General features: G+C 38.9%; 1 protein-coding gene across 15 annotated transcripts in view; it reads right to left on the bottom strand.

Moving 5' to 3' along the window:
• Positions 1–23,750, bottom strand: part of CASK (peripheral plasma membrane protein CASK) — a 594,512-nt gene that overhangs the window by 448,842 nt on the left and 121,920 nt on the right. For 9 of the 15 annotated variants that reach the window (XM_087355276.1, XM_087355274.1, XM_087355277.1 and 6 more), the window contains 5 exons: positions 18,433–18,504; positions 8,016–8,191; positions 7,185–7,307; positions 6,623–6,812; positions 5,618–5,739 (listed from right to left, as the gene is read on the bottom strand). In XM_087355276.1, the coding sequence (XP_087211402.1) occupies positions 5,618–5,739; positions 6,623–6,812; positions 7,185–7,307; positions 8,016–8,191; positions 18,433–18,504 (683 nt within the window). Of the gene's footprint in view, positions 1–5,617; positions 5,740–6,622; positions 6,813–7,184; positions 7,308–8,015; positions 8,192–10,047; positions 10,444–18,432; positions 18,505–23,750 lie in introns of those variants that run through there. The other 6 variants (XM_087355275.1, XM_087355279.1, XM_087355282.1 and 3 more) reach the window with 4 other exon arrangements.

Below are 23,750 nucleotides of genomic sequence, written 5' to 3' on the forward strand. Positions count from 1 at the left end.
CTAAGCCTAGCGTTTTTCTTATTATTATTATCAAGTACCTGGGGACAAAACTGTACACGCAAGGCAAAAATATGATGATTCACAAATGAGCAGAACATACAGAACTCAAAACCAGCGTGAAGTAAGTCTCAGATAGAGAATACATCTCAATATTACACACGAAAGATCAACCCAATCTGAACATTATTTACATGCAAGAGTACGCTTCTGCAGACAGACCGAGTATCACGACCTACGGGTATTTATTTATTTATTTAGTGTTCTGTCTGACGACAGGTCCATATGAACAGGATCCTTCCATCCTTTTCTCGGACTGGGACCTGTTCATATACGTTCTTGGCAGATGATCCAGAAGTGGTTTGCCATTGCCTTCTTCTGTGTGTGAATGGAGTAATTGTTGGGATGCCACGGAGGAAAACTCCGTGTTGCCTAGACCACGGCCTTGCCCAACATAAGTTATAAATTCGGGCACCGCCGGGAATCGAACCCGAGACCCCCAGGATTACAAGGCCAGCGTTCTAACCGCTAGACCACCTCATCTTATTATTATTTAGTGTTCTGTCTGACGACAGGTCCATATGAACAGGATCCTTCCATCCTTTTCTCGGACTGGGATCTGTTCATATACGTTCTTGGCAGATGATCCAGAAGTGGTTTGCCATTGCCTTCTTCTGTGTGTGAATGGAGTAATTGTTGGGATGCCACGGAGGAAAACTCCGTGTTGCCTAGACCACGGCATTGCCCAACACAAGTTATAAATTCGAACCCGAGACCACAGGATTACAAGGCCAGCGTTCTAACCGCTAGACCACCGTGGTATACGTTATAAAATAAATTTCGAGAAGTTTCCAACTCTGAAGGAGATAGAAACACAGTCAAGTGTAGGACAACGTAAAACGCTAGACCCACTAATCGAAAACAGCAGACAGAATGCAGACCGATTTAAGACAAAGTTTTACTTCCAACAAGAAGTCACACCTGCAAAATTAAAAAAAAAAGCTACCATATGAAGAAATGTAGAATAAACTTCGCAACATTTTAAAGAGTTCTTAATAGGGTCGTGTTATTAAGCGAGTGGCCTGCAACATTGGTCCTGCACGCACAATCAGTTCTGCGTGCAATTATTCTACAAAACAAATGTCACACCAGGTTTGTTTCCTTGTGGAGAGCAGAAGTCAATAATTTCCATACTCACGTCACTGTTAAGGTAGTTAAACATTCTCTTCCCCACAAAGGAACTCTACCTAACGTAGTAGCTAAGGCGATTACAGCCGACGGCTTTAAACCTCGTAAAGTTCTTACTCCGCCTCACGCAAGAAATAAAATAAAATAAAATAAAATAAAAATACAGGAAAGAGTAAATTATGCAAACACCTTTTGTTTGCCTTTTTAATCCTGAATTTTTAGACACAGCCACCACGGTAAAGGTTTATAAGTTCAAAAACTACAACAAAAATGCGACTACAAATTTAGGCTGTGCCTACATTTCATCTGTCCATAATTTGCCCGTAGTTCATGTCCAGATTGTATTCACGTGTGGCCGATTTTTTTCTTTTTACTGAGAGTTTTCGTGGTTTTTCTCACTCCATGAACCTAATTCCGACACAGCGATTTTTTAAAACAGGCCACTACCAAGCGCTTCAAAGTACTCCATATAAGAGTACAGTCTGCTTTCAGAAAGCTTATAACCGTTGAGGTTATACAGTGCCCAATAACAGAATAAAAGTGAACAATAAATTTTAGGAGGGTAGGAGGAAGTGGTAGTGGCCTAATTTAAGACACCATCACAAAAAATTGCTTACAAGAACCGAGAAACACACGAAAAATCTCAGTCATTATACCCATTCTCCGAGCCAAGATTGCAACCCGGGATATTCCGAAAACAAACCTGGAGTACTAACCACGGACCCGTGTACAAGTAGAATTTTTCGTTGTTTTTCTGCAGAAAACACGACCCTAAAGCCTACAAATTTGATGCACAGTCTTAACCATGGTTCTGTGCCTCGGTTTAATTATGCCCAAAGCCAGCAGATTTCTTCTTCAGAAGCTAACAGTCGCTCAGCTTATCAAAAAAAAATTCTTCGACGTTTACACAATTCGAATGTGTCGCTACTGGGTCCACGACAGCCTTGAAATGCAAAATTCATTCGTGTCTTTACAACCCACGACATTCGTCACGTCTTATCATTTCATATGCGTTTTCATTCATATCGGCGAAAACTACGTAAAGTTAAATTTTTTTATCTTCTACACTGTTCCTACGTAAATCTACCTCAAATCTCAGATATCGATTAATTACATTAGCAGCTAAGTATACACTTTATACACTGGTCAAACTAATATTTATTTCAAACACGCGCCGAATTACGAACGATACATCTACATAGTCACAAGATGGCTTCTTGTAAATACGACTGTGGTCGAACCAAGTCCCGGATTCAGCGCTGGTACTTCATTTACAGACAGAATTGTCTCACACTTATGTTACAGAGCATCAAGGCCCCTCGCCCACCCACAAAACACTAGACACAGAGAGCAGCTCCCTGCAGATATTTATAAGAATTTTCTAGTATGAAAATCAGAACTTGCAACTTGTTCAATTTCCGATCTCTCTGTTTCAGGCAAGTATCTTTATCGTTGCAAACACTCTATCGTTAAAAGTTTGAAGATACCATCAAGTCATAACCAAAACGATGTCATATCGTAATTGAAATCGTATTCTTTCAACAGCGAACTGTGTGGCAGATCGCCCCAATACTTATCGTCTTAAGATTACACCAATGTCTAGTACTTATAAAAGTCCCCCGAGCAAAAGATGGCACGACACAAAACAACAAAACAATTTTACAACGCTTACCAGTAAATTGGCGACGGCTATCAGATCCACTGCCAGCGAAGAGTTCAGGAAGAATGTCATCTGATAGAAATGCAGCACCATAATTAATTTATATCCCGAATTTTAAATTATAAATGAAGTAAGAATCGTGTAGAATTATTTAAGTTCAATCTATTCGAAAGAAGGATGGATCCTGTGTCGTTCACAGAACAACCTTAACTTTAATTGTACGAATATTTTCATGGCAGAACCAGGCCTAAGAAAATTATAGGTCCTATAACCAATCGGAAAAAACCACACATCGATCATGTTTTATTTGCCACTAATATTTAAAGTGACATTTATATTTTTTTCGGAAATGACAGTAGCCTACTTTTCGTTTATTACTAGAAAAGCAATTTTGACTGAGATACAAATATTATATTTTTATATAAAAAAAATAATATATCCCGCAAGTCATCGCTAAAAAAAAAATTGAAACGTCACCAAACACGAAAGGCGAACGTGTGAATAAAACTCGCGGGTCTTCTACACACGTGACACGCACTAAGGTAGTAGATCCATAGACAGTGGCTCCTTCGACGGACGACATTACAAGCAACAAATACCAGTGCACATTTCAGCCTGACCAGAAATCATTCGCTAACACGACGTAAGTTTCTTTGCCTGGAGTGCAATGCCTTCTGTTAAATCTAGTCAACCCCGTTGTCCAGGGGGTAAGGGGTTTAGGGGAGGGGGTGGCATTTGTTTCCCGGTGCGCGTGGTTTGCTTCTGACTTGCTCCGAGCTACCGACCGGCAAGGACAATGCACTCCGATCAATCCCGGCTGAGAGCAGCATCAGCTGGTAGGCACGAGCTTCGAGCTTTCACCGACAGAGGCCACACTCTACCAACGGATATCCTGAGTTGTGATCCTCAGGCTATGACGTCAGAAATTCGACGTAGCTTCACGTGTTACAAGTTATAAATGCTTCTTTGTCTTTAAGAAGCAGAATGGGTTTAGGCACTACACTAAAATTTTATCTAAAATACCGATGTCAACTTCCTCATCAACACCATCGCGCCATTAGGTATGTTTTCTTGTTAACAGCTGCGCGTGTTTTTCGGGATGTTGGAGGGGAAAAACGAATCAGCGCAAGCCCGACCGCCTAACTCGTCCGTCTCCCGCCAGAATCCACCACAATCGCCGCCACATTATAGTTTGCATTTCTTACTACCACAGGCGCCACTGTCCAGAACGTGACGAACAATAACAAGTACAGGTCTCCCAAACGAACGGAAACGCATTATAAAACGGAATATTAACTTTGTCAGTCTCTCACCGCTGTCAGCAGCGCCACGAAGCTAACGGTGGTCATTCTGAACACCTACACTAGATTCACTAATTGCCAAAGCTGATGTTTATAATGGTTTGGTTTATTAAAATGTATTTATTTCTTTCATTGTATAAATGTTTTGCATCTTTTTGTGATACTCTTTATATTCGGTAGATGAGATGAATGACGTCATCGATTACTGACAATTGCCATTCTACTCCGCGTCAGTAATATTCGGCCTATTTTGATTACCGGCGTATGAATATTACTTTCTACTTTTTGAGAGGGTATCGAATGGATGCCTTTATCTAAGATGACTTATTTTATAACAGTACGTATTTAGGGAAAATTGGGAATTGAGTTGTTTATAATCACTACAATACATCATCTTCTGCATTCCAGTTTCAGAATTAACCGAGGGGTTTGTGACTAGTGGCGCCTACTGCGGATTTTGCAATAAACATGGCTATCGCCCCTCCCTCTTTCCTCGCAAAAGCCCAACTCCACTGTCTCAGATCACAGGTTTTCAGCAAAATTTAATTCCAGTACAAATAATACTGGTTTCTTATATTAATTAAAACTGAACTTAAGCAAAAAGTTTTTAAAATTTTTCGCATGCAAACCAATCCCCATTTACCACTTATAAATTACAAAGATTTTTCTTAAAATTCTCGACACATGTAACATTATAATATAGCAATTAGTAACTAATTAACTGGATCCAGTCTGTCTTGGACTTTCCTGATGGCGTATTCTAGCGCAAAGTTAAAGAGCAATGGAGATAAAGCATCTCCTTGTTTCAGACCGTTCTTGATGGAAAATGAATCAGATAAATATTTACATATACGAATATTTCTACAGGTTTCATTTAAGGATATTCTTATTAGACTCGCCAGCTTCTTTGGTAAACCAAATCCAATGAAAATGTTGTAAAACACTTCTCATTCAATCAATTATCAATTTTCGTATTCACCAAAACAAATTGAATTCAGTTCTCGTACGTAAGACAGATTTTTAAATGAGATCTCGCCGTGGCGGGAATAACGGATACGTCACCTCGGTCATCGATGTTAAAACGGTAGAACGGCAGCGATTATCGAACAGAGGCAAAGTTAAAGGAGGAGGACGACTGGTTGGGGAGGCGAGAATCTTTGAAGACGTAAGGAGTAGACATCAAAAGAGGTGTTAGGAGAGGGAAAGAGACCGGAAAGAAGAGGGAATGATAATGAGATATGGAAAAAGATGGTTGAATATTCACCGAGGTCACAAGTTTGTAACGAAAATCCTTTCGGATGTAATTCCATCGACACCGTCGAGGAGGGACACAGAAACTGAGCTACGAAGACCATCGCTGGAGCTCGACGATAACAAAGCACCTGGAGAGGGATTTAAGAACGGGGGAGAGGCACTTCGGACCAAGAGGAACAGTGGAATTATTTTCCCGGCTCATAAGAAGGTCACTCACCTCGAGCAAGGCGTGGAGTTGTCTGTCTTCCAGAACGGAATGCAGGAAGTCGCGGTCATTCAGCGGCGTTTCTTGAAGACAGTGGATGTCGTCCAGGGAGTCGAGAACCAGGCTCACAGCTCCTTGAGGAAGACCAAAACACGACTTACGAAAGTGTTCGTCGGACGTTTTCACGGCGGCGAGTCTGAAGATGGCCGTCTCCTGGGATGTCCCGTCCTGTAGTCTCGTAGAAGTCTGCCGACGTTTCGGAGATCATTTCTGCCCCCGTCATATCGATGGAGGCAGCAAGGAACATCCCAGAAGACGACCGTCTTCATCGATGGTTTCATTCATATTTTTCCTTTAAATTGTTTATAAATTGCGTAATTTAGAGATAATTTTCGACAGAGCTGTAGCTTTACGGAAGATTCCGCTGGCGGACATTAAAGACGAACCACCACGTAAATTCATTCTTGGTTAATTAAATAAATCATTTACAATATTTCTGAAAGAAACTATCATTGAAAACGTAAAAAAGTATAAAAAATTCTTCCTTCCTTTAAGAAATTCGTGTAAATGACACAATTTTGACTCACGTACGAGAAAAATATTAAAACACGACTTTCATTTTTTTATATAAAGTTCTAAGGAATTTTTCAGTCAATTAAGAGAACTTTACGATGAGAACAAATTCTTCGAGTGGCCATGGCTCGGGCTCTTAGTCACCGGTTTCTCACTGCAGCAGCCTAGGTTCGCACCCAGGTCAGTCCAGTGAGATATGTAACACGTTTTTCTTAAAGTTCTTCGGTCCTCCCCCCTCGCCCTAACGACTAGTCCACCGAAGACGACCATCAACTTCGATGCAGACGTCAATTCTCCAGCAGAAACATTTTTCTTATTCAAATTCAGGGGAAATACGAAAAAAAAAAAATTTAAAAAAAACTAACGAGAGACGAAAAACCTTAACAAATGACGGACGATAAGGACAAAAATGATCGTGTGTCCTCGCATTACGATCGGACTCACCCGAAGACGTGACTTCGTCCTCGCCAAAATCCGAGAAGCCGTCGCTGTTAGGGTCCGAGTAGAAGGACGTCCATTTGGGGGACGAAACAGCTGCTAGGACCGCGCCCTTCAACTTTCTCCGGGCGTTGAATTTCTTCATTTCTTCGACCGTGTCTTGCAAGTGCATCTTCGTGGCGCCCTTGTCTCGATCCTAGTAAGAAACAAGAAACTCTAGCAGAGTGTTGACTAGTAAAACGACCTTGAAACAGCTGGAGCATTGCTTGTTGAAGAGGGCGCTACGCTGACTTTGTTTCGTTACAGTGAAACATTAAGTGCCCACAGAAATACGAGTTCCTACACAAAATTAAGGATTACCCCTCGTTATAGGACGTTACAAAGTTAGAAAAATGTATAAAGTGAACTTTTCGCGGCGAAGTTCATGAAAGACTCTCGGGCCACAAGCAGCGCCAGGTGGCGGAACGGTGAACAAGATTTGGTCACGTGACGCGGCTTATGACGTGAGAGAACTTTCGTTTCGGTAAAAAAAAATCCCCAAAGCCTCGCGCACTGAGAGTCAACTTACCCTGAGCCATTTGTGGTTAAGCACTTCTTGGATCGTAATTCTCTGGGTGTGGTCCACCGTCAGCATCCGCTGTATCAGGTCTTTGGCTGCTTCTCCGATGTGCTCCCACTGCGACGAATCGAGCTGCGAAGAAAACCACGAAACCAAGTTTAGAATTTAATAAATTCCAGCGGGAATTAATTAAAAATAATATATAAAATTAGATTTAAAAATTTTATGACTAAGACTGTACTTACCTAAAAATATATAAAATCACGCACACAAACAAAACTGTTTACACTTTCATACGATGGTAAAGTTGCGTCTTATTGTGATATAATAAGTATATATTAAATGTTGTCCGTCTAATCACAATAAATTCTTATTAAATATTAAAATATTACAAAAATTAACATTTAAAATATTTAAAATATTAAATGATGTTCATTATCGAAATATTCGATTTACATTAGAACTAGGGCGGTATCTGATCGCCTTCGAACCTCTAACTTTCGTTCTTGATCAGATGATGGTCTAATGTAAATAGAATATTTCGATAAAGAACATCATTTAATATTTTAAATATTTTAAATGTTAATTATTGTAATATTTTAATATTTAATAAGAATTATTGTGATTAGACGGACAAGATTTAATATATATGTTTACACTTTGAAAAAACACTTAGTACCAAACGCGTTTCGACCTCAAGAGGCCATCATCAGTGACAAAAAACAAGTCTGTATATTAAATCATACGATTATATTATAAAGTATATCTACGCGGCCAGATATTAACGTGTTTACGCCAGACGACGCTCAGAGACGTCTTGGACGATATTTATGAACTTACATACAACTTTCCTCTGCATATGCTCTCGTAGAGCCGGCCCTTGGTCCCGAGGAAGGGCAGTGTCCCAGATAACAGAATGTGCAGGAGGACGCCGGCTGACCAGATATCAACGGGCTTCCCGTACTGCTCTCGTTCGATCACTTCGGGGGCCATGAAGTGAGGAGTTCCAATTCTGCCTGCAACCACATTCAAATTTCAGACACACAAATGACAGCTTATACGTGTGTATGCCCAGTGGGTGGAGCCTTCCATTTCCTTCTTACAAACAAACATTATTATTATTATTATTATTATTCGCCTTCTCCTAGAAATCAATTTCTCAAATTTGATCCCGCAAATACGTCGCGAAATCTCAGTTTCTCACGGAGACAAATATGGAGATAACTGTCTTATCAGATGATGCGCTGTGTTGTCTGGTAGAAGTTTACAACATTTCATTGGTATGTGCTGCTGGCTGTAACAAAAGCACTTATCGCCCTGATGATGGAGGCAGCAAGTACCTCTGAAACGTTGGTAAACTTCTACCAGACCACGCAGAAGACAGTTACCTTTGCAAATATGATGACGTAACAAAATAGCTGCTTTACCCACGGAATGAAACAAAAAACATAACATTTATGGAATGACTATTGCATTAAATTTAATCTGAATTATTAAAAAACATTAATAATATGTCTGACAACAACGAATGGTGTGACCCAGATGAAAGTGAATATTTGGTAACCTTGAATTCGGAGTGCAGAAATACGATATCACCGATATAATCCAAATTAACTAATAACATCCAGAAATAAATAACTGGATGTCAGATTCAACCAGTCAGATATCAGGTAGTATTTAACTCTTGAACTTTGAGTCGAGCAGCGGTTGCATGTCGGTTTCCTCCGGCCAGCTTGTCGTGTCCGGAAACGCAAAGCTTAAATGATGTGTCATTGTCACGACTCAAAAACACCTTTCGCGTCAGCTTTGTGTTACACTTGGTACGTGAACCATACGAAAAAACATGTCCAAACAGTCTGAAGAGTTACATTTCCGACAAATTAAAATGCTGTTGTGTTGGTAGTTGTATCACCGCTGTACAAGTGCTGCCCTCACACAAGAGGACCATGAATTAGACCTCGGTAAACACACTCACAATGGCGAATTACCGTTTCGCGTTACATTCAAGTAATTCAAATTATATTCAACTAACATCCGTCTACAAAATAATTTATTGTATTATATTTCATGACAGCTCCTACATATTTCGACGTGAGAAATGTCATTTGAGGTGTCCACGCTTCTCATTTGTCACTGTTTTACATCGTAGTTAATTATGAATCCAGCAACAATACGTATTCAAGAAAGTTTTTTAAAAAAAATCCTATTGTTCATACAAGCAATACAACGGCATTGCATTTACAGTTCACATTAATTTAAAACGTCTAATCAAGTTCATACAATCCTAATAACCAATTTGTGAATTTTTAAAGTTGTTTGATATTCAAAAAAACATTTAAAAGAAACGACTTTTTATGCACACGGCAATGAGCGCCACATCACAGCGCGCGGCAAGACACCAAACTATTTTCAAAGGCTGTGACGTTGGCAACCGCTGTGGGGGGAGGGGGGGGGGAAGCTGAACCAAGGTCAGCGGCTATCTCGTCTCACGCCATTTCAGTAGTCATGCAGCAGTGGACGACATACTGTCGTGCTTTCGTGGTTGAAACATTTCTAAAAAAAAGTGATTGGTTTATTAAAACGCAACGCTCTGCTGCAGTCTGTATATGAAACTCGTAAAGAAGTTGGCTTATATGTCTCTGTTGTGAAGTAGTTAAAAGTGGCATTGTTAAATGTTCCTCAAAATTAAACAACAATGCGACGGAGCCCTTTGTTATTACTTACTGGAGCAACCAGTACAAACCGCTTGTATTTCCGACAGAAAACACATATAAATAAGTGTAGCAACACGCTCCTTCTGACAAATTACATAAATCCAGAAGCATTTGTTTAACTTTGAAGTGGATGACGTTGCTTTCAATTATATACTTACATTTCCGATGAATTTTCAAAAGTTCACAAAGGGACTCCATATAAATCAACGAAGAATTCACGCAGATACGGATTACCGTCGCCAAGAAACTTCCACCTCTGTAAACTTCATCCCCGCTCAGTCAAAAGTGTTTTTACTCCACGTAATTAGGGGTACGGTGCTCCCCCAATGCCTTAATTTGTTCCTGCGTTTCAAAAGGCTTCTGCAGAAAGGAGGTCTTGTACGACACGTTCACATAACCTCCATTTTGTGCTTTAAAAGCATGGAAAGTTTCAAAGCCAACTGTTTTTTATCGTATCAAATAACACAACGCACAAACCGAAAATCCTCGTCATAAAATAAAAAAAATGTTTCACACTACAATTTCTCCTTCCCTCTCCTTTAATTCCTCGCTTCCTTTGACATTATCAGAATACGTCTCGCTTTGTAACGAGAGACGTATTCTACTTCGTACGTAATTCAGTAGCGCGTGGCGTCACCCTGGAGCTGCTGCCATCTCGATGATGATGAAGGAAATAACGAAAATATATAAAACCGCCTTACCATACGACACGACCTTCTTGTTAAAGGTTAAACTTCCTAGCTCGTCCATATATACTGTACAGTTCCACCCCGCCGATAAATGACCGCTATTTTTTGGTTAATTCCACGAAATGGCCGCGCTCCTGGCTCCTCCTACCTGTCACGGATTGTACTAAAGAAAACAAACGAAGATCTCAACTTTGGAAACATTCTTTTAGCAGGTCCTAAGGAGACAACTCCCACACACGATGAATCACTCCTGAAATCCATTTTGTATAATTAACGTTGTAATTTTTACATATATATTATTTTAATTTCATTGAAACATTCTCATAGATTACTTATAGTAAAGTAAATTACGTATTTTGCATAGAGACCTAAAATAATTAAAGTTTTAAGAAAATGTGTGTAACTTTAAGCAAAACTGAGCCATATAATTAAAACTTTAAGCAAAACTGAGCCATTATAAACAATTTCCGCATAACGTGTTACAATGACGATGCTGGGGGGTGACTCGCTAAGAATTTACTTCTCCATTCCGATGGATTAACCAGCTGATTTTCGTAATGGTGAGGAGTAGTGTTTTCTTCGCGGTACGGACTGAATTCATAAATAATATTCACACGATCTTCGGCTTCAAAGGGTTAATGGCTGGGCATTGAAATGACGACTGCGTGTAGAAACACGACACAGATGTTCAAGCATTTGGCAATCAAAGAGTACCATCAGCACATGAGTGTCTGTGTTAACTGAGGCTTCCTGCTATCAGCTGCTGCATTCTGACGTCGGTGATGAAATTACAATTGCGGCAATTTGGCAGCTGTAACCTGTACTGAGCCGACAGACCATCTGAATTCTTGTCAAAAGGTTTTCGAGGTTGGAGTTCAAAGAGCAACTTCAGCTTTCGAGGATAAGCCACGCCGAGAGTTGAAAATTATCCAACTTCGGCAAACACTGCAGTTCCATCTTCAGGGTGATTCTGTAATGGTTAGACGCTTTCGGTAACAGTGAGAGAGTTGGATTTGAAAAACACGTAAATACAGTTCGTCCAAAATCCAAACACCTATCTGGAGCTGTGGTAGCTGGCGACCCATCCAAAATCTGACTGAGGCCAAAATTTGTAAACCTGTGTGACTGGCAAAAGATGCATATGTTTTCTTTAAAAGAAACCACCCTACATTATCCCTAGAATGCTCTGATGAAACTCCAGCAAACTCTTGGCGATTGGTCTAATCAGAAGAGAAAATACACGCTAAACAGACGTCACGACCCCCTGGTTCGTAGGCAGCACAGCCGTAATTAGATTAGCTTAGAATTTTTAACGAACGACGTTTAGGGAACGGAAAATACCACATTCGATTAGAATCCGTTCCACTTCAGTAGTTCGCAACACAAATTCAGTTCCATTTACGGATACGTCCATTTATGACTAATGACCCGGAACATAATTATTACGTACGTGGTTTTATTCTGAGAAATGCCACAGGTGTGTTAATTCTATTCAACACGTCGTTAACTCCACGAGCATGAAACTAATTTTATTCCTGGAAATAGATTCATTTTTAGTTGGACAACAGAAATTAATTACACAAGTAATTAGGGGGATGTCATTTGGGGTGATAACATGCCTACAAAAACATGTACGCGCACATACATTCATATACAACACGGCAAGAAAAATTTAAGGTTCTAAATAATCCATAACCTAAATTTTCGAGGTGGTAAGCGATTGTATTATTTTGGGTAACTCAATGTTCAGAAAAGAGGGGCATGATTCAGCATAAGATCGGAAATTCAAAGCGATCCTTAACATAAACACACACAATAACGAATGAAAATACGTAATGTAACATCAATAACGCGTTTAACTACAAAACAAGCATATTCAATAAAATATTCTCGCGCAATCCGACGTTTCGGGAACCAACTCCGTCCCCCATCATCATCGTTCTGATGTGACTGGATACCTCGAAAGTCGCCCGTGTATATACCAGTTGACGCGGCTGATTGCTCGAGAAGATTTTATTGATTGTACACGCCGCAAAAGTCTCAGATCCTATATCAAGCATATTAACTTCCTTAATTATTCCGTTTCATTAGTGGCGTTACATTTTTAAAAGCTAAAGTATAAGTTTCTGTGAACAGACATGAGAAGACGACGTAAGAACGCAAAACCTCGATTTTGGTCTTGTGGGTTGGGACGCCGTGTGGTTTTACATTCTTCGGGGTTGAAGTGAGCACACCCTTAAGATAGCCAAAGCGATCAGAACGCTTCAAGTTAATGGAAGAACAACTGATGAACATGGAGAAGGCAGCCTCAGCGCGACGGCAGGATACAGATCGAGGGTTCAAGACGCTGTTGAACTAGCCCAGTGTGTAATCAATCCGTGACATTTACTGCGATGAACGTCGCCAGGTCTTGGCCGCCACCTTTCGGAGGTTTATTAGTCTTTGAAGCGTGCATTTGTGAGTAGTGAGTGACCAGAACACTGCCTCTGCACAATTTCTACTCAATCCTGGTTTTTGTCTGCTAGAGCCATCTAGTAGAGAATCAGGAGAGACTTTGGTGAGAAATGGCCGCTCGTAAGGTTCTTTTACACGCCGTAAATCAAAGACATCGGACAGCCGGCTTTACTTCCCATCCAAAGGAATTTGTTGTACTGTGGATTTTTTATCATCCTTAAAAATCCATCGAGACATCGGCCGGGTTTGAACCCGCGAACACGCTAACCACTAATCCACCGAAGGCGACACAATTCTCAGATCAGCAAAATATAAATCCGGAGGCAGTCACAACTTACTACGAGAATATAAATACAACACAGGATGAAATCATACAGGCCAGTAGTCCTCAACTTGCGACCCACAAACGCGTTTTTTGCGGCTATGAATAAATAGTTAGTACCTAAGTTAATTAATTAATTAATTAATCACTGTAATTGTAAGTTAAAAGTTAAATAAGGCTAATGAATCAAGAGATTTATTGAAAATACCTGAGTAATATGTGAATATCGTGTCATAGCATTTTGAATAAATCAGCATGACGTTTCAAAAAATTCCGTGACTTTCACTCGGCGGCTTACGAGCCAATACGAAAGACTGGAAAAGCTTAATATGGCCGAAAGAGTAGTTTTGGGGTTTCTTGTAATAAATGGCGAATTACAACGTTTCTGTTCCACAATAATTTATAAACACCGACTCCCTTATCAAAAGTCCGGATACAGCCTTTTTGTAGTTCATTCCGAGCAAATCACTGACAAAGCAAACTCGTGAAGCTCAGGACACCAAACAATAAGTTCTGCACTGTCTTCAAAGAGAGGGGGAACTTCCACAAAGAGTCAACTTCACAGAATTTACAAATCCAAAGTCAGAGACAAAAACTTTCCAGTGGAATTTTAAGTGACACGCGGCCATGTTGTTAAAATTAAAAGAAGGCAAACACTGACAGGGCGATGGCCTCCAGTAAATTTCTACCAGAAGACAGCCATCTTCAGGAAGGAACGCATTTCATAGTGCTGCCTGAGACACAAATATTATTAATTTTTACTACAATCGATACTTCACTCCTAGATACGTTTCGAAGTACGTGTTGAAGATAATGGCATAATTTCTCAGCTCACGAGAGTTTAATGGCAAAACTTTTATTTTTACAAACATCGTGACTACATTAAGTTTCAGGCGACCGGCGTTCGCTCAAAGTTTGAATTACGTTACAGAATTATATATAGACTCATTTCTTAACTGAAGTTACCCTAACTGCAATCAGTTAGTTTTAAGTAACTGGCAAATTCTGCGTAATTTAGTAAAATTTCTTTCAACGAACGGTTTTTCCCACAACGATAAATTGAAGGCGGTTATGGTACTTCGATTACTACCATCGCTGAAAATCTTTGTTTGTCTCAAATATAAGTCGTTCCAAAAGGAGGCTAGTTGTGAAAGTTCAAAGTCTTCCTTTTTTATATAAATCCAAAATTCACGCGGAGGCAAAGCTTCAAACATGATCATAAGAGATGTATTTTCTCACCGATTGTGACTGAAAATGGATTTTGTATATAATTATGTTGCTGAAGGGTTACTGGAAAATTACTTTTAAAATTGCTTTCAACATGAGTGACAAGAGGTTTGGTTTCTTTAGATGCGTAAATCATTTTCTCATAGGTATTCTATGACGTTGGCAAACTTTTCCATAGCATCACCTTTATTTACATGAATGCTGACCTCATAAAACATATCTGACAGATACGACAGATGAGGAAACCACTTATCTAAAATTCTTGATACAGAAGAGTCTCAGAGTCCTATAAATACGTCTTCTCTTTGCTAAACTAATTATTCAACAACTTTACCCACTGATAGCCACCTCACCTCTGAATGCAAGGCAATCAACTTGCGGTCTGCCTGGATTTCCTCAAGCAAAACTTCCAAATATCGAGAGTTTAATTTGCTATTTTTTATGAAATTCATGACTTTCACTGCCTCCTGTAACACAGAATGCAATTTTGGTTCAAAGTTCTGTAACTAATTTTATGTTGTCGAGTCTTTCTTGAGAAACTGATAGTAACTAAGCTGGCCAAGAAATTCTGCATCTTTTATGGTACCAGAACGTCACTGCCGTGATCACAAGAGCCCTCGCACTGGTCCCCGTCTTAAGCCAGATGAATCCCATCCACGCCTTCATTTAAGAGTCGTAATGTTCACTGCCCTATCCTTCTTGATACGTTCATGCTCGTACCGTGGACGCCTATGAACCCCTCGGCATCTCCACCCTCGTCCGTTCAGCGTTAACAGTAAAAAAAACTGAAATCTACTTATGTAAATATTCACAAACAGAAATATTTTCGGCTAAGGAACGGAAAGAAATCAATTCTGGAACACGGTGTGTGCCGTCAGAACGCAAACAACTTCGATACATGCAAAGGGGCATAGCTGTTCCTACGAGGGAGTCAGTGTGTGCGAAGTTAAAGGCCTGCGAGCATGCAATGTGGAGGAAATTTAAAACATTCAGTAACGAGGAAAGGGCGAATTTCTCTACAGACAGACTGACGTTAAAAAAAAAAGCAATCTACATACTCTTTCCTAAACTGTATAGAACTGAGAAGAGTTAGCTTGAACGGTAAAACATCTGATCTGTATTCGGGAAACACCACGAATGGATCACCGAAAAAGTCATCGAATATTTTCGTGATTTTCCTCATTTCCCTTCAACAAAATTGTAAAAATTATCGAAGCGATAAACATGTCAATGTTGATATTCTGGACAGTAATGCCTTGTGAACTCTTATATGTAGATATAAACGTTTCGGAGGAACATACTGTCTCCGTCTTCACGGCTGAAGACGTAGCCAGTATCTTTCTTTGAAAAGTTAGAATCTACAAATCCATGAGCATTTTTAATAGAGACGATACGTTATGTCACAACCCTTACTTGTTAGAACCTGAAATTAATGGTATGTTATTAAATACTTCAATGTTTCTCGCAATGCATCAACTTCCACGCGCCAGTAAAGATGTTATAAACCATAACGAACTTGACTTAAGCATTACAACGTCAACATATCCTTACGTACGCGTGTACCCATTACTGCAGCCTCGTATTTTGTGTTGGGATTTAAAGTTGGTATTTAAACTGAACTAAATCTGTAATAAATAATAATGTTATTTATGTAGCAACGAAATTAGCAACAGACAATCAAATAACAATATAAATTGTGTTCTAACAGGACTTAATTGCGATATTATCATGGAATGTTGGACGAAAGTTAATTGCATGGAAGAAAGCTTAATAAATGATGAGGAAGGTAAAATGAGATGAAAACTTAGTTGCTACACTAAAGTCTGGAAAAGAAATTTGGTCATAAGTCTAATAAAAAAACTAAAAAAAGAACAAATTAAAACCAAGTTTACAGAAGTCGTGAGCTGTAGCTCGAGATTCGGATCACTGTGGAAACAGCTGAATGTTGATCCGTCTTCAACAAGGAAATTCCTTCGGGCGCCGTTCACACCCCCCGCCACCCACACTACATTCAACACTGAATTTTGAGTTCTAACGATGTCCGTAAATGTTACGGGATATTTTCACTATCGTATGCCTACTTTCCAAAGTACTGTCTCACCATTTATCCTAGCCATAACCATTTTTGAGTTTCTTTAACTGATTCTTACTGACTTTATATCCAAAATATTTTGGGCTATTCTATTTTTATGACTTCAACTTTCAGAATACCAGAATGTAGCGTCTTTGAAAGTAAAAGTATTAGTCACATTCGCGTATATTTTGTTAGGTAATCGAAAACATCGAAATATTATCATAAAGCAATGGGTTCTGAAAAATACAAGTGTGTGCCCTTTCAGTAAATCGTGAGTCATTATTTTCCTTCTTCGCAGTGTTCACACTCCCACTTACAGTGCTGACATAAATTTTAAAGGTTCCGGGAAATTTCGGGTGAGCAGAAAATACAAGGACGATGAACTTGGAGACATGTTGGAGGTAAAATAACGGGACACGAACAAAGGCTCACCGTAACGTGGCCAGCTTAAGTTGGATGCGTAATGGATCATGAGGAAAAACTTTAAGTTTACAAATATTTTGCAGTGGGGAATAACCCTCATTGCTGCCAATCCACATGTGAATAAAATGCATACAGACATCCGTAAAAGGCGTTTAAAGGGGGGCGGTGTATCGGTGCGGACTGTTCGACTAATACTCTGCAATGTGTACGTCGCTTTACGAACGAAGGTGTCAGCATGTGGTTCTAAGTCCATTGCAGAGTGGTGTGCTGCATTCTGTGAGTGTGCGTGAACACTAAGATTAAACTGAATCTAATAACTTTGTTCATATGGAGTCTCACCTTAGCAGAAATAAAAAAAAAATCTCATAAAAATTACGTTCCGGGCCATGGACAAACATACAAATGCAGACATCGGCAGTTATGAGTCGTACTTTAATTTTTATTGGTTGTTTGCTGTTTCAAATGGCGTCCCATTTTTATGACAGCGCTAAAACTGGAAGAGGCTTTAGCATATTACTACGAAAACAAAATACCAATTTCTAGGTAGGAATTAGAACACGGCATCGACCGAATTCAATGCAAATCCGCCCGGATTTGTGTCGACGGACTGCAATACCAACATTACCTTAATAACCACATGAGTCCCGCTGAGGGGTTGTCGTGAAATGTTATACTGGGGAGTTTTCATGCGATCGTGAAACTCCCAAATATCGCATTTCACGGCCATCCGTTCAGCGGTAACCCACGATTTCCTCTGGATTGTAACTTGCTAAATATTTATTGAAACGAAAAATGTTTTGAACGAAGGATACTAAGAAAAATGAAGCACATTTAGTGCTCAAAGCTCCATTCCGCAGGCCTTGAAGATTCGATGGCAATTAATCACAGGGAATTATATTATACGGCAGAATTCACGAATTTAAAATCTCAATGCGACAGAACACACCAAAACTGCGTCGATTTCGTAACTTGTTACTGAACACTAGTTTAACACAGTTATTTGCAAACAATCAATTCTCAACAAAAATCAAAATGATAAATATAATAAAACACCAACAAAAGTGTTGTTGCAAATTTGATTAATCATTTGCATACAAACGGAAATTGATATTCTATTAGGCTATTGTAATTTTTCGCTCAGAATCTCTGATTTTTTCCGACAACGACCTAACAGATATTTCATAAAATATTCAGCATTTTACATTTATCTATGAATAACTGTCAGCGGATAAACACGGTTCGATGCCTTCATTTAAAGTTTGCCCTGACTACATATTCACATGTACACGTTTTAAGGTATCATTTCGATAGGTGAACGTCAATACGAACATGTTATTGATACATCTTCTCTTACCCTCGCAATCTGCCTTTAGGTAAAGCCGCCCCATCGGACTGAGGTTCGGCCGTGTCTCAGACACAAGACACTCTGTAGGAGATGAAAACACACATGTAATTACACATGACCACCAGCGCCACGACCTTCAATGTCGTGTGAATTCAACACACACACAACATATTTCTCGTATGTTTCTTTACAAGTCTACGATCAACATTTGTCAATATAATTTTTATATCGTCAACATTTGTTTATGCCCACGTTTAGCCTCACTTGAACAATATTCATTGGCATTAATTACAAAACAGATGTTAAACTTCTCGCAGAAAGAAAGACAAATTATTAAAGTGGTTCTTGCTGCGAAAATTCCTTCCAAACGAAAGAGGGATTAGACAGAAGACAAGAGTACACACACACACACACGGAAGTGTTAAACGAGATAACATTCCTCGAACCGAGAGACTCAAAATTACTTTCGGATGAGTAGAATCATTAAATGAGGTGTCTCCCGCGATAATTGCGGATAAAAGCGAACTACGTCTGAGCGACTGAAGATTATTTGATGATTTAAAATATTCATCTGCAGTTTCCTCAGTCACCGTAAGTGAAACCAGGGACTTTTGACTTTTTGGGGCCTAAGTTATGTCAAGTTCAAGAGGTACCAAAAATTCCAAATTCCAAGTATTCTGACTGAAGGGAATATTGAAAAATAAACACGAAACTAATGTAGATGAAAGTAAGATGACCCTTTAAAGTTACACATTACGATTTATAATGTATTTATTGACGTAACGTAAGGCCTAAGCTACAGATAAACCTAGATCAGTGATGCCACGAAATTTTCACCTCATATTACAATTATAACCATAATGAGACAAATAATTGTTAATCTTGGTTTCTGATCTGTCTGTTTTAATTTGATTTAATCTTATGATCGGGTAGACTGAGGACAGACAAGATCTACTAAATGGAATTGAGAAAAAACACAAAAAACTTTGCAGCAAAAGATGTGTACGCCCCTTTCACTTTCATTGACACTCTACGTATTTTTCTACAATCTACATGTATAAATATAAATAAGTGTTTTTAAGTTTAAATGTTTATATAGTTAATATATTTGGATCAAACGATAGGAAATATTATATTTTAATTTATTTCAAATAATGAATATATTTACGTATTAATAAAGATGGATAATTATAAACACGAAATAGTATATTTTTCGGTTGAGGTCGATTTCTAAGAAGTTGTAGCGGCCAATCAATGCCATAAACCATCTACCCCCCCCCACCCCACCCCGATATGCAAAATGGGGTTAGGGTATGCGTTAAGTCCGGCACTGAATTCAACTGTGATTGAAACTTTTAAAACAAAAACAATTGTATTAAAGGACCATACACAGCAAAACAGTTTAACAAGAACAAGTTAGTGTTAAGATTTTATTCGTGGACGTTTTACATCGTAACAAAGAACAAGAATTATTTATTTTTAAGATATTAATTTACATAAAAAATTAAAATAAAAAGCCTTGAACAGAGTCGCGTCTCGAGTTGTAAGCCATCTTTGTGATAAAACCGGTGGTACAAATATGGTATTTGAATGAACACTGTACTCGTTCTGTGGACATGGAGAACGCAGGAAAAAGAAAACTTCAGTGGCCCAGTGGCCATGCAGGCGAGGTCGGCCATGCTGGAAATACCACACTAATTCTCACTAAATGTCAGTGTGATGCACGTGGCGCGTTCCCAACAAAATATCGTTCATAAATTTCTCAGCATGAAGTGTTTTTCTCATGCGTTCAAAATTCCTCGCTTGTGGTAACCCATTTCTTCGTTCTTACTGGCTTAATAAATAATTTCAAGCCGCGCTGAATAGGTCGGTTTGGTGTTACGCCATGGCTGAGACTTGTTTTCCGATTGCATTTTCATTCTAAATAAAACGAAACACATTAATAAAACAACTAATCTAGCAACTAACAATACACAAACCCTCGATTTTGGAATAGAATTACACTTGTACAATTGTACAGGAGCCATCCACGGACAACATATTGCTATAGGCGAATCCACAAATTCAACTTCTTTGTATTAAAACCATAGACGAACTCTCAGTGTAATTCTAATGGCTATTGTTAATATCAATTACGAGTTCATGACGGTAGATGCTGAAGTTAAAAGCCAGTTTGTGGCGACTGTTGGATAGTAACAATTTTGGTAATTCCAGAGAAATCCAATCTGCCACGCGCAACACACAAAACAGTTCCGTAACTGTTCGTGACAGATGAAGGCATTTCCTCTGAACAAAAATGTCATAATGCAGTAGAGTTAGACAGTTTTAATATCAGACTTAGGTTTGAACTATCGGCTCTCCTGTGCTCGCTGAGTTGTTGACAGCGAGTTCAGGATACTCGTTTAAAAACAAACCAACCAAAATCTTCAAGATTAAACAGAGTAACTTTGGAGTGTTACTAATTGCGTAATGAAGAGCTCATATATAATTGTGAGTCGTATTTAGAAACAGATTTTACTGCAAACGCAACCCGAAACGAATCCGGGAGATGAAATTTAACCGTTGTGGAACTGAAAAGGGGGATTATTTAAATTCATAAGCGAGAGGAACAAGAAACAATTTTTGTGATAAGTCCAGCAATGAGAGCGAGATACTTTGGCAAAAGACAAAGTGTTAAATTATAATGTAATGCCGTTCATTTGAAATGTTTATCTGAGACAAAATAAAATATTATAAAATACTCAGTTTTAACTTACCTCTTGATTAGTGTCACCAGGGCACACAAGATTTTCCGAATTCTTGGGAAAGCACAATTCTTTGAAAGTCCAACATTTTGGTTGACACATATTATCACTCCCGATACTTGAACGTTTTTCTTCAGTTCCTCTCTTCAATTAATTCGTAACATCTTGTTCACGTCTTCTTGAGTTCCATTTTCCTTCATTTCTTTGAAAACGGTAACCAACTCCTTGCAGCATTTCTCTTCATTGCGATATTCTTTTAAGGAGACACTCCATAAAATTTCGAATTTCTGTGTGAATCGATTAAACTCGATACCACAACCAGCAAGTCCTCACACCAAACCTCGCGGCTAATTTAGCACTCTTCACACGATCAATATTTATCGAAAATAAAAAAAACCCACTATTTTGAGGCTCACCAATCCAGTTTCCAAAATATATAAAACCACGCATTCAAACAAAACTTTTTATGCTTTAAAACAAACCATCGTCTTATGAATTGTATGATTTAATATAAATTAATTTATCTGTCACTGATGATGACCTCTTGAGGTCAAAAATCATTTGGCACTAAGTGTCTTTTCAGGTGTAAACAGTTTTGTTTGAATTCATGATTTTATATATCAATAAACTCCAAGGTATAAAAAGTTTCAAGATCAATTCTATAATATATTTACTGTCAGTCCTTTCAATATTTATATTGAACCGATAAATAATATTGTAAATATCGGATATTTTACAATAAAACTGAACGTGCAAGGGCCCCTAAAGCCTCAGATTAAGCACAAAAACTGATCGGTTTCAAATTATAAAGAGAATTAACTGTTAATACCGACATATAAATTCATATTCTGTATGTATGAAAAAGTAATTTGTATTCAAATCTACAGAAAACTTCAAACAAAGTATCCCTAATTAATGACAGGTTTCAACCATAATTAAAACATCTCGATAAATTTTCGCGAAACTCCACAATACAAAATTTCACTATGATCCGTTGAGCCGCTCTCGAGACTTTGCATGCAGACGATTAAACAAATTTTAATATTCGCTCAGCAAAGATAAGAACGCACCTAAACTGAGCCCAATTTTTAATTGCGATAAATCTCGTTTAGAATATGAAGTATTACGAAAATAACGCTCTAATTTCATTCTATAAACGTCTATAGAACTTTAACAAAAAAGTCAAGAAATTCGTCGGCTTTTATGAAACTGGGAGGCTAAATCTGCCACCGGCTGGCATCCTAATCCAGCCTCAATTTTCTAACCATCTATGCCATGTGGACCCTTCGTCAAATGTTTCTCTGCGAAGACCAGCTGTACGCATTTCTCGTGACCCTCATTCTTGCTACATTCTCCGCGCATCTCAACCACCCTGGCTTTATCGTCCTAGGGACCTACTTATTGTAGCTCTCATAATTTCTTCCTTCAAAACCACAAAATCGGATTAACCGTGTACATGACACGTGATATCTGTATTTTAATTCAAAATACAGCTTTAGAAAATGCAAGGACATTACCGGTATTAGATTTTTAATATTTTCAAAATATCCTATCGCCTACGTGTGACATTAAGGCTTTGACCGGGATGTTCTTTTGTTAAATCTTATGTGGTACCGCCTGATTTGACTTCAAATAGTTAAGTGAAGTGTTTTCTTCGCGGTACGGTCTGGATTCGTAAATATTATGAAGACGAGCTTCGGCTTCAAAGGGTTAACCAGCTGATTTTCGTAATGGTGAGGTGTAGTGTTTTCTTCGCGGTACGGACTGAATTCATAAATAATATTTAGACGATCTTCGGCTTCAAAGGGTTAATTAATGGCATGAATCCATATGAGACCTGAGGTTTTCACGACGGTGAAAATTACGATGATGTCCTTCGGGGCTAAAATGGAGACAGTATGTTCGTCAGAAAAGGTATAACGACGAGTCCACGTGGTGTCAAAACCCTAAACGACAACATCGTCCTATTCGAAGATTTCTGTCTTCTGGGTTATTGCGCTGTGTAGTCTGGTCGATGTTAACCAACGTTTCAGAGGTCATACTGCCTCCGTCATCAGGGCGATTCATCGCCCTGATGACGGAGGCAGTATGACCTCTGAAACGTTGGTTAACATCGACCAGACTACACAGCGCAATAACCCAGAAGACAGAAATCTTCATATTCACCGCTGTGAGAACCTCAAGTCTTACATCGTCCTATTCATTCATTTATTTACATATTCATCCAGTGTGACAGTTTATCATCTTACTGTGTAAAATTCACCAATTTCGAGGTAACCCATTTAATGTCAGTATCAATATGCCTCAGTTCTTTACATATAAAAGCAAACGTTGCCTTAATCTAAAATACGGAAACAATAAATCTTCGCAATCGATTAATAACGAGACATTCATTAACACAATCCTATTATTCTAGTGGACACATCTGAGAGGCTTAGTCCGTTGTCACCGGAAGTTCTAAGTGGAGTCAGAGCATCCGATAAAATAACCTGTCAAGGGTAGACTGGGGCGGCCAGATTCGAGACACCCTTCTCCACATCATCAATCTAATTCACCAGCCACTGCTCCTTCGGGGGTACTGTG

This window comes from Zootermopsis nevadensis, unplaced genomic scaffold (assembly GCF_977971745.1).
Source record: "Zootermopsis nevadensis isolate Lab colony 2312 unplaced genomic scaffold, Znev_1.0 Znev_ptg000024l, whole genome shotgun sequence".
In the NCBI taxonomy this organism is placed as follows: Eukaryota; Metazoa; Arthropoda; class Insecta; order Blattodea; family Termopsidae; genus Zootermopsis; species Zootermopsis nevadensis.